Source organism: Oncorhynchus mykiss, chromosome 18 (genome assembly GCF_057628025.1).
Source record: "Oncorhynchus mykiss isolate SJ-2025 chromosome 18, ASM5762802v1, whole genome shotgun sequence".
Classification (NCBI taxonomy): Eukaryota; Metazoa; Chordata; class Actinopteri; order Salmoniformes; family Salmonidae; genus Oncorhynchus; species Oncorhynchus mykiss.
Genome location: NC_143039.1, coordinates 17084885 through 17102553, shown reverse-complemented (window position 1 = coordinate 17102553; position 17669 = coordinate 17084885). Strand labels below are relative to the sequence as shown.

General features: G+C 45.6%; 1 protein-coding gene across 2 annotated transcripts in view; it reads left to right on the top strand.

The window, feature by feature from the left end:
• Nucleotides 1-17669, top strand: part of LOC110496916 (semaphorin-5B) — a 108817-nt gene that overhangs the window by 70286 nt on the left and 20862 nt on the right. For both annotated transcript variants that reach the window (XM_090207478.1, XM_090207480.1), the window contains exons 10-13: nucleotides 226-433; nucleotides 559-766; nucleotides 11209-11326; nucleotides 13095-13279. In XM_090207478.1, the coding sequence (XP_090063604.1) occupies nucleotides 226-433; nucleotides 559-766; nucleotides 11209-11326; nucleotides 13095-13279 (719 nt within the window). The remainder of the gene's footprint in view (nucleotides 1-225; nucleotides 434-558; nucleotides 767-11208; nucleotides 11327-13094; nucleotides 13280-17669) is intronic.

The following is a 17669-nucleotide window of genomic DNA, read 5'->3' as shown; positions in this document are numbered from 1 at the left end:
TCAAATTAGCATTTCATCACACCTGATTCCACTGGTCAATGACTCAAATGAGCCTTTCATCACACCTGATTCCACTGGTCAATGACTCAAATGAGCCTTTCATCAAGCTCCTAGGCTCCACCTTGTGATCTCTGGTTTATTGCAAAACAAATCAATATCATTTAGGAAACATTTTTGGGAAAAAACAAATCAAAAAGGTGTCCTTCCCCCTGTCTGCCCCCTCAGTGTGATACCCTGGAGGAGCGAGGTCCAGGGGAGAACCAGACGGAGCGCAGCCTGCAGGACGCCCAGCGTCTCTTCCTCATGTCTGACGTGGTGCAGCCCGTCTCCACCGACCCCCTCCTGTACCAGGACAACATCCGCTTCTCCAAGCTGGTGGTGGACATCGTGCAGGGCCGAGACACCCTCTACCACGTCATGTACATCGGCACTGGTGAGTGAACAGGAAGGGAGGGAGAGACGGAGAGAGGGAGAGAGGGAGGGAGGGAGGGAGGGAGGGAGGGAGGGAGGGAGGGAAACGGAAGCTAGATGTCTCATTTTGTCTGTTTGTCCAATAAGAATACGGCACCATCCTGAAGGCCCTCTCCACAACCAATAAGAGCATGCGGGGGTGTTACCTGGAAGAGATGAGGCTCCTCCCCGAGGGCGAAAGCGAGCCAATCAAGAGCCTTCAAATCCTCCACAGCGATAGGTCGTTGTTTGTGGGGCTTAGCGACAGGGTGCTGAAGATCCCACTGGAAAGATGCTCCAGCTACAAAACTGAACGGTAAGAAGACCACTCCCACACACCCTCTTCAATGCCCCACCACTTATACGGCTGCAGTTCAATCAAACCTGCCTTTGCAATTTTTACGAAGTGTCTTTGTTTATAAACTACTTCCTGTACACTTCTTGTTCTGGAAAGTGGATGTATCTACTGGTGAGGGCAAAGTCCAGAAGATAACAATAATATTGTATCAGTATTCTACCTGAAGCTAATCATCTTAGTGACAGTTAATTGGAAAGAAGCCAAATGTTCTGTCCTCCAGCCTAGCCTAGTCTCCAGCCAGTCTGACTGATCCAGACAGGAAGTTGTCAAGTGCAGGAATGGTGGCATTATTACTGTTGTGACTACTGATATATGAGGTCTCCTCCACCCCACAGCCCTCCGTAGCTTCCATAGGACCTCAGACACCCAATCATATCACACCTTACTGTACAGTATGAAGAATGGTGGTGTTATCACTGTAATGATATCACACCTTACTGTACAGTATGAAGAATGGTGGTGTTATCACTGTAATGATATCACACCTTACTGTACAGTATGAAGAATGGTGGTGTTATCACTGTAATGATATCACACCTTACTGTACAGTATGAAGAATGGTGGTGTTATCACTATAATGATATCACACCTTACTGTACAGTATGAAGAATGGTGGTGTTATCACTATAATGATATCACACCTTACTGTACAGTATGAAGAATGGTGGTGTTATCACTATAATGATATCACACCTTACTGTACAGTATGAAGAATGGTGGTGTTATGACTATAATGATATCAGACCTTACTGTACAGTATGAAGAATGGTGGTGTTATGACTATAATGATATCACACCTTACTGTACAATATGAAGAATGGTGGTGTTATGACTATAATGATATCACACCTTACTGTACAGTATGAAGAATGGTGGTGTTATCACTATAATGATATCACACCTTACTGTACAGTATGAAGAATGGTGGTGTTATCACTATAATGATATCACACCTTATTGTACAGTATGAAGAATGGTGGTGTTATGACTATAATTATATCACACCTTATTGTACAGTATGAAGAATGGTGGTGTTATGACTATAATGATATCACACCTTACTGTACATTATGAAGAATGGTGGTGTTATCACTATAATGATATCACACCTTATTGTACAGTATGAAGAATGGTGGTGTTATGACTATAATTATATCACACCTTACTGTACAGTATGAAGAATGGTGGTGTTATGACTATAATGATATCACACCTTACTGTACAATATGAAGAATGGTGGTGTTATGACTATAATGATATCAGACCTTACTGTACAGTATGAAGAATGGTGGTGTTATCACTATAATTATATCACACCTTACTGTACAGTATGAAGAATGGTGGTGTTATCACTATAATTATATCACACCTTATTGTACAGTATGAAGAATGGTGGTGTTATGACTATAATGATATCACACCTTACTGTACATTATGAAGAATGGTGGTGTTATGACTATAATGATATCACACCTTATTGTACAGTATGAAGAATGGTGGTGTTATCACTATAATGATATCACACCTTACTGTACAGTATGAAGAATGGTGGTGTTATGACTATAATGATATCAGACCTTACTGTACAGTATGAAGAATGGTGGTGTTATGACTATAATGATATCACACCTTACTGTACAATATGAAGAATGGTGGTGTTATGACTATAATGATATCACACCTTACTGTACAGTATGAAGAATGGTGGTGTTATGACTATAATTATATCACACCTTATTGTACAGTATGAAGAATGGTGGTGTTATGACTATAATGATATCACACCTTACTGTACATTATGAAGAATGGTGGTGTTATCACTATAATGATATCACACCTTATTGTACAGTATGAAGAATGGTGGTGTTATGACTATAATTATATCACACCTTACTGTACAGTATGAAGAATGGTGGTGTTATGACTATAATGACTACTGAGATATAAGGTTTCTTACACTCCTGTAGCTTCCATAGGGTCCACATCCTGTCCACCTCTAACAGCCAATGCCATGACACCTCACCATACATACACAGTGTTATGACTACTGATATATGGGGTTTAATACATATTAGCATATCATTATTTAATATGTACATTCATTTATAATATATGCCATTTAGCAGGTGCTTTTATTCATTCAGTATAAGCCGAACAGCATTTGCCAGTCATTCACTCATGAATAACACCATACTTAATCTGCCATGTCATTACCCCCTGTTTATACTGTACAGATGCAGTCAGATATATTGGCACCAATGCATGATATATTGGCACCAATGCATGATATATTGGCACCCTTGCATGATATATTGGCACCCTTGCATGACTCACCTTTTCTTCTCAAATACGTTTTTTTTGGGGGGGGGGAAAGGGGGGGGGGGGGGAAAGGGGGGGGGGGGGGATTCTAACTGAAATTGAAAAAAAAATGATTGGCCTAGACTAAATTATTCAAAATTCTAATTAACTTGGTTGGAGGCAAAGATTCTCATTTACTGTGTAATTTATCTCACCTGTGGTAAGTTGCAGGTGCCTGCAGGGTAAAAATAGCAATTGAACAAGTTTTGAAAAGAAAAAAACAGCTCATTCTACTCAGTTGCACTCCTTTTGTAAAGTGCAATGTGTCAACATTTGGCCACATCTGTAAGTAACCAATCCAGCTGAGGCTTCCTGTAATTACATTTGACCTCTCCCGTTGGATGAACCCCTGCTAGCTCCTTGTGAACACTGCCCTCTGCCTCTCCCGGTGCTAGTGGGGAAAAAACTAATTTCCTCTGGTTCTGGCTGCAGACTGGAGCCAGTACAATGGCAGTCTGGGATGGTGTTGCAGTGCCAGCAGAGGTTTTCTGTGCGATCCATCACTCTCATCTGTCAGAGGGGAGGAGGGAGGAGGGGAACAGGAAATACATACAGTCAGAGAAAAATAGAGAGGGAGAGAGGGTTGTCGTTGTGGGAAAGATAGTGAACTGACCACCTCCCTAACTGACTGGACATAGATGGATGTTAATGTGAAAGGCATCCCATTACTACAATAGATTAAGTAGTTGTCATGGTGATTGCATGTGTCCTACCCCTAGCTTTTACCACATATTTTACATATCATCCTGTGTATTAACTGTGTAATAACCATCGGCATACCACCCTGTATCCCATGTCTCTGAAGCTAAGATCCCAGTGCCCCAGGGCAGTGATTGGGGACATTGCCATGTGTAGGGTGACGTTTTTCAGATGGGATGTTAAACGGGTGTCCTGATTCTTTGTAGTCATTAAAGATCCCATGGCACTTATCATAAGAGTTGGGTTGTTAACCCCGGTGTCCTGGCTAAAATATACAATCTGGCCCTCATGGCCACCTAATCATCCCCTTAGCCACTCCCTTCCAACCCCATGTCAGGAACCACCTTGCCTAGCCACTCCCTTCCAACCCCATGTCAGGAATCACCTAGCCACTCCCTTCCAACCCCATGTCAGGAACCACCTAGCCTAGCCACTCCCTTCCAACCCCATGTCAGGAACTACCTAGCCTAGCCACTCCCTTCCAACCCCATGTCAGGAACTACCTAGCCTAGCCACTCCCTTCCAACCCCATGTCAGGAATCACCTAGCCTAGCCACTCCCTTCCAACCCCATGTCAGGAACTACCTAGCCTAGCCACTCCCTTCCAACCCCATGTCAGGAACTACCTAGCCTAGCCACTCCCTTCCAACCCCATGTCAGGAATTACCTAGCCTAGCCACTCCCTTCCAACCCCATGTCAGGAACTACCTAGCCTAGCCACTCCCTTCCAACCCCATGTCAGGAACTACCTAGCCTAGCCACTCCCTTCCAACCCCATGTCAGGAATCCCCTAGCCTAGCCACTCCCTTCCAACCCCATGTCAGGAACTACCTAGCCTAGCCACTCCCTTCCAACCCCATGTCAGGAACTACCTAGCCTAGCCACTCCCTTCCAACCCCATGTCAGGAATTACCTAGCCTAGCCACTCCCTTCCAACCCCATGTCAGGAACCACCTTGCCTAGCCACTCCCTTCCAACCCCATGTCAGGAATCACCTAGCCACTCCCTTCTAACCCCATGTCAGGAACCACCTAGCCTAGCCACTCCCTTCCAACCCCATGTCAGGAACTACCTAGCCTAGCCACTCCCTTCCAACCCCATGTCAGGAACTACCTAGCCTAGCCACTCCCTTCCAACCCCATGTCAGGAATCACCTAGCCTAGCCACTCCCTTCCAACCCCATGTCAGGAACTACCTAGCCTAGCCACTCCCTTCCAACCCCATGTCAGGAACTACCTAGCCTAGCCACTCCCTTCCAACCCCATGTCAGGAATTACCTAGCCTAGCCACTCCCTTCCAACCCCATGTCAGGAACTACCTAGCCTAGCCACTCCCTTCCAACCCCATGTCAGGAACTACCTAGCCTAGCCACTCCCTTCCAACCCCATGTCAGGAACTACCTAGCCTAGCCACTCCCTTCCAACCCCATGTCAGGAACTACCTAGCCTAGCCACTCCCTTCCAACCCCATGTCAGGAACTACCTAGCCTAGCCACTCCCTTCCAAACCCATGTCAGGAACTACCTAGCCTAGCCACTCACAACCCCATAAACCCCAGTGTGCCCCCAGGTTACGTTTTCTCTCATTATACTCTGTGCTCTACAGACCAGGGTTACCGATTGCGTGTGGAGACATTTTGGCTCTACAGACCAGGGTTACGGACTGCGTGTGGAGACATTTTGGCTCTACAGACCAGGGTTACCGACTGCGTGTGGAGACATTTAGGCTCTACAGACCAGGGTTATGGACTGTGTGTGGAGACATTTTGGCTCTACAGACCAGGGTTACGGACTGCGTGTGGAGACATTTTGGCTCTACAGACCAGGGTTATGGACTGTGTGTGGAGACATTTAGGCTCTACAGACCAGCGTTTGACTTGCAGCCAGCCACACAGGGAAATATTGTATTACATGCATAATGGAGGAGAGCCCTCTCTTACTAGCAGCTTGCTTAGTGTAGTAGCTATAATCCTATCATCTATGGTAGTTATTGGCCAAGTGGGTTTAGCTAGTGTGTTAGCCTCTTAATATCTCAAAGAGCTCCTTGGTTATCTTCTCCATAGCAGAACTGCGAGGAGAGTAGAATGGGGAAGCGGTTAACTGTGAGGAGAGTAGAATGAGGAAGTGGTTAACTGTGAGGAGAGTAGAATGAGGAAGTGGTTAACTGTGAGGAGAGTAGAATGAGGAAGTGGTTAACTGTGAGGAGAGTAGAATGAGGAAGTGGTTAACTGTGAGGAGAGTAGAATGAGGAAGTGGTTAACTGTGAGGAGAGTAGAATGAGGAAGTGGTTAACTGTGAGGAGAGTAGAATGAGGAAGGGGTTAACTGTGAGGAGAGTAGAATGAGGAAGGGGTTAACTGTGAGGAGAGTAGAATTAGGAAGTGGTTAACTGGGGTGAAGCGTGATGGAGGCAGGGTTTGAGGGGAAAGAGGTAGAGGCTGGGATTGGTGGGAAAAGGGGTAGAGGTTGGGGTTGGGGGGAAAGAGATAGAGGCTGGGATTGGTGGGAAAAGGGCTGGAGGCTTGGGTTGGAGGGAAAGAGGTAGAGGCTGGGATTGGTGGGAAAAGGGATAGAGGCTGGGGTTGGGGTTGGGGGAAAGAGGTAGAGGCTGGGATTGGTGGGAAAGGGGTAGAGGCTGGGGTTGGGGGGAAAAGGGGTAGAGGCTGGGGTTGGTGGGAAAGGGGTAGAGGCTGGGGTTGGGGGGAAAGAGGTAGAGGCTGGGATTGGTGGGAATAGGGGTAGAGGCTGGGGGGAAGAGGAGTAGAGGCTGGGGTTGGTGGGAAAAGGGGTAGAGGCTGGGGTTGGGGGGAAGAGGAGCCCGGGGTTGGGGGGAAGAGGAGTGGGGGTTGGGGGGGTGGAGTGGAGTGGAGGCTGGCATTGGGGGGAAGAGGACTAGAGGCTGGGGTTGGGTGGGAAGTTTTCTACAATAATGTAGGGGCTTTATTGGGGTTTTCCTCCCAGGATAAATACACAAACACAACCGCACACACACACACACACACACACACACACACACACACACACACACACACACATAATAATTTGTGTAACACACACACACCCTATGACCATACCCCTGCCCCCTTCCCATCCCTCTTAGACAACCATTATTTACTGTAGTCTGTAGCCGCCAGCCCGTCAGCAGGGTGATCAACACAGTGGTTGTTAGGTTGTTAGTCTCTCTCCCGCTACCTGCTAAACTGATATTACTGCTGATTATCAGGAACTGATCTGTCAACTGTTTATTGCAGGGGAGTGTTTTGTTGGTCGCGCTCCCTATACAGAATACCAATAAGTCCTAGATAGGCTGGTGTTAGTGCAGTTATATTCCATTCATCAGATTGTAGATGGCTTACTAGACTTTACCGTGAAACGCTTCCACAATGTCGACACACTATCTCTTCCGTTCCATAATGTAAGGCAGACAGACAGTCCATTGGATGGCTTTATCTAGGGAAATACTGAGATATTGATTACTGGTGATTGATAGATGTACATATTGATTACTGGTGATTGATAGATGTACATATTGATTACTGGTGATTGATAGATGGAGATGTTGATTACTGGTGATTGATAGATGTACATATTGATTACTGGTGATTGATAGATGGAGATGTTGATTACTGGAGGTATATGGTGATATTTATTACTGGTGCAGCTTGGGAGTGGCTTTCTTTATACTATCCCCTCTCCTGTCACATCATCTCTTTCTCCCTCCTTTCCTTTCCTCTCCTCTCACCTTCCTTCTCTCCATCCCTCTCTTGTGTACCCCCAGAGTGAGACCTTGTCTGGTAGACTGGGGGCTGTCGTGTGATAAACTGTTTCCAGAGTGGGGTCACAGTGAGACCTTGTCTGGTAGACTGGGGGCTGTCGTGTGATAAACTGTTTCCAGAGTGGGGTCACAGTGAGACCTTGTCTGGTAGACTGGGGGCTGTCGTGTGATAAACTGTTTCCAGAGTGGGGTCACAGTGAGACCTTGTCTGGTAGACTGGGGGCTGTCGTGTGATAAACTGTTTCCAGAGTGGGGTCACAGTGAGACCTTGTCTGGTAGACTGGGGGCTGTCGTGTGATAAACTGTTTCCAGAGTGGGGTCACAGTGAGACCTTGTCTGGTAGGCTGGGGGCTGTCGTGTGATAAACTGTTTCCAGAGTGGGGTCACAGTGAGACCTTGTCTGGTAGACTGGGGGCTGTCGTGTGATAAACTGTTTCCAGAGTGGGGTCACAGTGAGAGCTTGTCTGGTAGACTGGGGGCTGTCGTGTGATAAACTGTTTCCAGAGTGGGGTCACAGGGAGACCTTGTCTGGTAGGCTGGGGGCTGTCATGTGATAAACTATTTCCAGAGTGGGGTCACAGTGAGACCTTGTCTGGTAGGCTGGGGGCTGTCGTGTGATAAACTGTTTCAGAGTGGGGTCACAGTGAGACCTTGTCTGGTAGACTGGGGGCTGTTGTGTGATAAATTGTTTCCAGAGTGGGGTCACAGTGAGACCTTGTCTGGTAGACTGGGGGCTGTCGTGTGATAAACTGTTTCCAGAGTGGGGTCACAGGGAGACCTTGTCTGGTAGGCTGGGGGCTGTCGTGTGATAAACTGTTTCCAGAGTGGGGTCACAGTGAGACCTTGTCTGGTAGACTGGGGGCTGTCGTGTGATAAACTGTTTCAGAGTGGGGTCACAGTGAGACCTTGTCTGGTAGACTGGGGGCTGTTGTGTGATAAATTGTTTCCAGAGTGGGGTCACAGTGAGACCTTGTCTGGTAGACTGGGGGCTGTCGTGTGATAAACTGTTTCAGAGTGGGGTCACAGTGAGACCTTGTCTGGTAGACTGGGGGCTGTCGTGTGATAAACTGTTTCCAGAGTGGGGTCACTCAGTGGGAGATGAGGCGAGGGTTTGAGGGACAGTTAGGGGGTCTGGGGGGACTTGTTAAACCCCCCCCCCCACTGCTTAGCAATGTATTGTTGCTGTAGAGAGAGGCTCTCTGAACCTGGAGAAAAGAGTCTTCACTGGACTGGAAGCCCAAACTAACCCATTCCTGTTCTGACTCGGGTCTCACAGTGAAACGTTTATACTCCCAACCCCATCAAATCTCTCTCTCTCTCACACACACACACACACACACACACACACACACACACACACACACACACACACACACACACACACACACACACACACCCTATGACCATATCCCTGCCCATCCCTCTTAGACAACCATTATTTACTGTAGTCTGTAGCCACCAGCCCGTCAGCAGGGTGATCAACACAGTGGTTGTTAGATAGTCTCTCCCCCGCTGCCTGCTAAACTGATATTACTGCTGATTATCAGGAACTGATCTGTCAACTGTTTATTGCAGGGGAGTGTTTTGTTGGTCGCGCTCCCTATACAGAATACCAATAAGTCCTAGATAGGCTGGTGTTAGTGCAGTTATATTCCATTCATCAGATTGTAGATGGCTTAGTCCCAAATGGCACCCTATTCCCTATGTAGTGCACTACTTTTGACGAGGGCCCATTGGTAGTAGTGTAATATATAGGGAATAGGGTGGTATTTGGGACTGACCCGTTGTCTTGCACAGATACAAGGGAACAGGAGATACAAAGACAGCAAATAAACAAAGTCTTCATAAGCACTACATAGTTCATAAGAAAAGTCATACTAGACTTTACCGTGAAACGCTTCCACAATGTTGACACACTATCTCTTCCGCTCCATAATTCAAGGCAGACACACACACACTGGCCTCTTGCTCTGTACATCAGCCTACTGAGTGCTCTGGGTCAACAGGACCTGTTTTCTCTGCTCCATCTGGGCCTCATGGAGCCACATAAACAACCAGGAAGAGAAGGACCCCTCATAGAGTCCTACATAAAGAGGCTGCCCTAACCTGTGCCTGTCACACAGGGTCCTACGGTAAAAAGGCTGTCCTCACCTGTGCCTGTCACACAAGGTCCTACGGTAGAGCGGCTGCCCTGACATGTGCCTGTCACACAGGGTCCTACTGTTAAAAGGCTGTCCTCACCTGTGCCTGTCACACAGGGTCCTACGGTAAAGAGGCTGCCCTGACCTGTGCCTGTCACACAGGGTCCTACGGTTAAAAGGCTGTCCTCACCTGTGCCTGTCACACAGGGTCCTACGGTTAAAAGGCTGTCCTCACCTATGCCTGTCAGACAGGGTCCTACGGTTAAAAGGCTGTCCTCACCTGTGCCTGTCACACAGGGTCCTACGGTAAAGAGGCTGCCCTGACCTGTGCCTGTCACACAAGGTCCTATGGTTAAAAGGCTGTCCTCACCTGTGCCTGTCACACAGGGTCCTACGGTAAAGAGGCTGCCCTGACCTGTGCCTGTCACACAGGGTCCTACGGTTAAAAGGCTGTCCTCACCTGTGCCTGTCACACAGGGTCCTACGGTTAAAAGGCTGTCCTCACCTATGCCTGTCAGACAGGGTCCTACGGTTAAAAGGCTGTCCTCACCTGTGCCTGTCACACAGGGTCCTACGGTAAAGAGGCTGCCCTGACCTGTGCCTGTCACACAAGGTCCTATGGTTAAAAGGCTGTCCTCACCTGTGCCTGTCAGACAGGGTCCTACGGTAGAGAGGCTGTCCTCACCTGTGCCTGTCAGACAGGGTCCTACGGTAGAGGCTGTCCTCACCTGTGCCTGTCAGACAGGGTCCTACGGTAAAGAGGCTGCCCTGACCTGTGCCTGTCACACAGGGTCCTACGGTTAAAAGGCTGTCCTCACCTGTGCCTGTCAGACAGAGTCTTATGGTAGAGAGGCTGCCCATTGACTTTGATAGACATCGCATCATTGTATCTGTCCCATTATGGCGTCTGTGAGAGCACGGGCAGCACCAATTGAGGCCATCTCCATTTTGAAGTAGTCCACGTTCTTCTTCTACTACTTCTATAAGTTGGTAAACACTAGAGTCCTGTACCAATTTTTATTTCTATGGGCTGCCCTGACCTGTGCCTTTTCACAAACACGTTGTCAAACAGCATTCCTAAGCTAGGGGGTTCCCTTCCCGGAGTCTCTGACAAAATGTTTTCATTAACAATCCTGTATTTAATGACTGAAATTAGCTTGTGTTTTTTCTGGAGCATACACACACTTAGCTGCAGTGAAGCGTGTTGTATGGCGCGGTGCCTTTACAGTGGAGCATATGTCAGAGTATGTCCTTCTTGATGTGTCAACACCTCAACTAGCACCAGTCTGATACTGTATGGGTTCTATTGGGGGAGAGCGGTTTTCCTAGCTTTATACTAACATGTTGTTGAGTGAGTTGAGGTGTGAGGTGTTTTTTCTAGTGCTGTCCCTCTCCACTGACTGCTGTCTTTGTGCCCTGGGGTCCTACAGGCACTGCCTGGACGCCCGAGACCCCTACTGTGGCTGGGACCGTAAGCAGAAGCGTTGCACCACCATCGAGGACAGTTCCAACATGAGCCAGTGGAGCCAGAATATCACTGAGTGCCCGGTAAGGGTCACACACACACCTCATATCATATGTAACATACACACCTCATATGTAACACACACACACACACACACACACCTCATATGTAACACACACACACACACACCTCATATGTATCACACACACACACACCTCATATCATATGTAACATACACACCTCATATGTAACACACACACACACACCTCATATGTAACACACACATACACACCTCATATGTATCACACACACACACCTCATACTGTATGTAACACACACACCTCATATGTAACACACACACCTCATATCATATGTAACACACACACCTCATATCTATCACACACACACACCTCATATGTAACACACACACACACCTCATATCATATGTAACACACACACCTCATATGTATCACACACACACACCTCATATGTAACACACATACACCTCATATCTATCACACACACACACTTCATATGTAACACACACATACACCTCATATCTATCACACACACACACCTCATATCATATGTAACATACACACCTCATATGTAACACACACACACCTCATATGTAACACACACACACACACACACCTCATATGTAACACACACACACCACATATGTAACACACACACACCACATATCTATCACACACACACCTCATATGTATCAGACACACACCTCATATCTATCACACACACACCTCATATGTAACACACATACACCACATATGTAACACACACACACCTCATATCTATCACACACACACACCTCATATATATCACACACACACACCTCATATCATATGTAACACACACACCTCATATCATATGTAACACACACACCTCATATGTAACACACACACCTCATATGTAACATACACACACATTTTGTTTTCATGAAATATCAGAACTCTTTGGAGTGTAAAAATGTTTGACCATTAAAAATCCTATTTTCCCTAACCCCTAAACCTAACCCTACTACCAACCTTAACCCCAAAACCCCTAACCCTAACCTTATACCAAACCCTTAAACCTAAACCTAACCATAACACCAAAAGCCTGAATCTAACCTTTAAGCTTAAAATAGCATTTGAACAAATTCAGGTGTTCCTACCTTTTCAGGACATTCAGGTGAAATGTTAGGGGTCCTGATAATGTAGGAAAACAAACACACACACACACACACACACACATTAATTTACTTTCCCCACACACCTTCCCCTCTCCTACTACCTTCCCCTCTCTCCTACCACTTTCCCCTCTATCCTATCACTTTCCCCTCTCTCCTACCACTTTCCCCTCTCTCCTACCACTTTCCCCTCTCTCCTACCACTTTCCCCTCTCTCCTACCACCTTCCCCTCTCTCCTACCACCTTCCCCTCTCTCCTACCACCTTCCCCTCTCTCCTACCACTTTCCCCTCTATCCTACCACCTACCCCTCTCTCCTACAACCTTCCCCTTTCTCCTACCACCTTCCCCTCTATCCTACCACTTTCCTGTCTATCCTACCACTTTCCCCTATATCCTACCACTTTCCCCTCTCTCCTACCACCTTCCCCTCTCTCCTACCACCTTCCCCTCTCTCCTACCACCTTCCCCTCTCTCCTACCACCTTCCCCTCTATCCTACCACTTTCCCCTCTATCCTACCACTTTCCCCTTTATCCTACCACTTTCCCCTCTCTCCTACCACCTTCCCCTCTCTCCTACCACTTTTCCCCATTAGCCACCATTCTGACCCAATCTCTGATTGGTCCCTTCTGATGCTGAACTCCTGCCCGCTCACAGGTAAGGAACCTGACCCAGGACGGTGGCTTCAGCCCCTGGGCGCCATGGCAACCCTGTAACCACGACGACAGGGAGGGAGCCAGCACCAGTTGCGCGTGTCGCTCACGCTCTTGTAACAGTCCAGTCCCTCAGTGTGGAGGCTCCAACTGCAAGGGCCCCACCATCCAGGTGGCCAACTGTTCCAGGTACTGTAGAGGAAGAAGACAAGGGATGCTAGTCTACTATTCATCATTCAGTACCAAACATCATAACGGTTACTGACTTCCCAAAAGTGGAATAGTCATGACCGTCAGCAGAGTCAGAGTATGTTTCCTGGAGCTTTTGGGGATTATCAAGTCCCTCATTTGAGCACCTGATTCCCGTTTTTTGTTCCAGTTGGGCTGACGCGCGTTTGAGTCCGCTCTCATTCTATGTTTCCAGCATGTTAACAAACTGTCAGTATATTTGACAGAAGGTATTGTACATGTTGACCTTAAATGGATCTCTAGACAAAGACAAGTAGTAGCATGAGACTTCAGACCAGCAGCAGACAAGCACACGTAGACTCAGCAATGTTTGTTCTATTCTTGATGAGTTCTATTCTTCTGCTTTCAGAGAGTTTACATTAGACTTCCAACTACCAGACAGTGTTGACATGTTCTCAGAGGAAACTCAAGTAGTAGAATCAGACCAGCAGCAGAGTCCAACTACCAGACAGTGTTGACATTTCTCAGAGGAAACTCAAGTAGTAGAATCAGACCAGCAGCAGAGTCCAACTACCAGACAGTGTTGACATGTTCTCAGAGGAAACTCAAGTAGTAGAATCAGACCAGCAGCAGCAGCAGAGTCCAACTACCAGACAGTGTTGACATGTTCTCAGAGGAAACTCAAGTAGTAGAATCAGACCAGCAGCAGCAGAGTCCAACTACCAGACAGTGTTGACATGTTCTCAGAGGAAACTCAAGTAGTAGAATCAGACCAGCAGCAGCAGAGTCCAACTACCAGACAGTGTTGACATGTTCTCAGAGGAAACTCAAGGACTCCCTTGCCCTCTATTATTAGAGGTTTCCCTCATTAGGCAAAAGAGATTGGATTTATCTAGAGAGTGAGTTGAAAACCCAAGGACTGCCACCTCTCAGTATAGCACGTCTATGTGTGTGTGTGTGTGTGTGTGTGTGTGTGTGTGTGTGTGTGGCTTTACTATCCTTGTGGGGACCAGAAGTTCTCACAAGGATAGTAAAACAAGGAAAATTCAGACAAGTGGGGACATTTTGCCAGTCCCCACAATGAAAGGCTATTTTAGGCTTTGGGATAGGATTAGAATTAGGGTTAGGGGTTAGGATTAGGGTTGAGAGATAGGGTTAGGTTAAGGGTTTGGGGTTAAGGGAAATAGGATTTTGAATTGGACTCCATAAATTGGGTGCGTTTGTGTGTGTGTGTTATTAGAGAGATTACGGTCTTCACTGGTGGCTTCCTGTTGCTTACTTGACCGTGTTACTATGCAGGAGAGAGGTGCTGAAATTAAATTGTCTTTTACAGGAAGCACCAATTTAATTAGAAGGGAAGCTCCACCAGCCTGAAGCACTTAAACACATTAGGTGGATTTTTTTATGCCTCAGCCCAGTCAGCTTCCCAGACAAGCACACGTTGCCTCAGCCCAGTCAGCTTCCCAGACAAGCACACGTTGCCTCAGCCCAGTCAGCTTCCCAGACAAGCACACGTTGCCTCAGCCCAGTCAGCTTCCCAGACAAGCACACGTTGCCTCAGCCCAGTCAGCTTCCCAGACAAGCACACGTTGCCTCAGCCCAGTCAGCTTCCCAGACAAGCACACGTTGCCTCAGCAATGTTTGTTCTGTTCTTCTATTCTTCTGCTTTCAGAGAGTTTACAATAGACTAGGCTATTAGAGTTTACAATAGACTAGGCTATTAGAGTTTACAATAGACAAGGCTATTAGAGTTTACAATAGACTAGGCTATTAGAGTTTACAATAGACAAGGCTATTAGAGTTTACAATAGACAAGGCTATTAGAGTTTACAATAGACATGGCTATTAGAGTTTACAATAGACTAGGTTATTAGAGTTTACAATAGATAAGGCTATTAGAGTTTACAATAGACAAGGCTATTAGAGTTTACAATAGACAAGGCTATTAGAGTTTACAATAGACAAGGCTATTAGAGTTTACAATAGACAAGGCTATTAGAGTTTACAATATACAAGGCTATTAGAGTTTACAATAGACAAGGCTATTAGAGTTTACAATAGACTAGGCTATTAGAGTTTACAATAGACAAGGCTATTAGAGTTTACAATAGACAAGGCTATTAGAGTTTACAATAGACAAGGCTATTAGAGTTTACAATAGACAAGGCTATTAGAGTTTACAATAGACAAGGCTATTAGAGTTTACAATAGACTAGGCTATTAGAGTTTACAATAGACTAGGCTATTAGAGTTTACAATAGACTAGGCTATTAGAGTTTACAATAGACAAGGCTATTAGAGTTTACAATAGACAAGGCTATTAGAGTTTACAATAGACAAGGCTATTAGAGTTTACAATAGACAAGGCTATTAGAGTTTACAATAGACTAGGCTATTAGAGTTTACAATAGACTAGGCTATTAGAGTTTACAATAGACAAGGCTATTAGAGTTTACAATAGACAAGGCTATTAGAGTTTACAATAGACAAGGCTATTAGAGTTTACAATAGACTAGGCTATTAGAGTTTACAATAGACAAGGCTATTAGAGTTTACAATAGACTAGGCTATTAGAGTTTACAATAGACAAGACTATTAGAGTTTACAATAGACAAGGCTATTAGAGTTTACAATAGACAAGGCTATTAGAGTTTACAATAGACAAGGCTATTAGAGTTTACAATAGACAAGGCTGTATCGTGTCTTTACTATCATTAACTGAAGACTGATAGTTTTTTATCAAAGATTCTCTGTAATGAGTTATTACGCGATCAACTGATTAATCACGTAACTAATTAACTAGGAAGTCAAGGAAGTCAACCAAGGAAAAATATTCAGATTACAAAGTTATCATTTCCTAAAATAACTTTTCAGATATTTTATCTGATCAATTAGTCTTCTAATTAATTATTTACTTTACCTCACGTTAGTCTCATTCCAAACGTCGTAAATTGTTGGTTATCTGCACGAACCCAGTCTTCACTATGAGTCATCCATACATCAATTGTCTTAAATAATTTATTTATTACTAACTAAGTAATTCACAGAAATGCATAAACAAACAAGGTAAATGAAATGATAGGAGGATGTGCCCCTAGTGGGCTAAACCGGCATGGCAGCTTGTTAGACAAAAGGGGAAGTGGGGGTCGACTAAGAAGTCACTACAAAGTGATAATTATAACAATTGAAATTATAATCCTTTACACATGAACGCTCACTCATTCGGGAACAATTGCAATCAATATATATATTTACGCTCAGTGTGTCGTCTTGATCGCTGGTGAAAAGTACATTTCTTTTGTAGAATTGTCCGTCTCTCTCTCTCTCTCTCTAGGTTGTGGTTAGAGGGGATTGTTCAGAGTGACATTCGTTATAGAATGGATGTTTTGGTGGTTGTCGTTCTTCGCGTTCAATGAAACCGAATTCCTAGCTGCAGACTAGTAATTAATACCAAAGACTTGTTCTTATTCTGTCGGTATCGATAGTCTAAGAGTTTAACCACGTGGTATGGTTAAAAGATTCATCAATGGTCTACAACCTTTGTCCTCCTAATGGAGAAAAACATGTTCTACAACCTTTGTCCTCCTGATGGAGAAAAACATGTTCTGTAACCTTTAGCCATCTCGTAATTCGGTCTGCTGATCAAAAACCCGAGTGGGAGTTTTATTCGGAATGGCAGAAAAGGGCTGTACCAGGAGGTCTGACCCTAACTGGGCTCAGGGGCGGTCCTCTGATTTAGTTCAAATCCAATTCCTTTTTGAGTTTTCCTTCATTAAACAGTCCAAAATCACATCGTAACATTGTGTAAACAGTATCAGACTCACTCATTCATCTTATACAACAATTAGATGTACTAACAGATATAGCCCTCGGTTCTTCCCAGACCTGACTGCTCTTAACCACCACAAAAACATCCTATGGCGTTCTGCATTAGTATCGAACAGCCCCCGTGATATGCAGCTTTTCAGGGAAGCTAGAAACCAATATACACAGGCAGTTAGAAAAGCCAAGGCTAGCTTTTTCAAGCAGAAATTTGCTTCCTGCAACACTAACTCAAAAAAGTTATGGGACACTGTAAAGTCCATGAGAACACCTCCTCCCAGTTGCCCACAGCACTGAAGATAGGAAACACTGTCACCACTGATAAATCCACTATAATTGAGAATTTCAATAAGCATTTTTCTACGGCTGGCCATGCTTTCCACCTGGCTACCCCTACCCCGGGCAACAGCACTGCACCCCCCACAGCAACTCGCCCAAGCCTTCCCCATTTCTACTTCTCCCAAATCCAGTCAGCTGATGTTCTGAAAGAGCTGCAAAATCTGGACCCTTACAAATCAGCCAGGCTAGACAATCTGGACCCTTTCTTTCTAAAATTATCCGCCGAAAT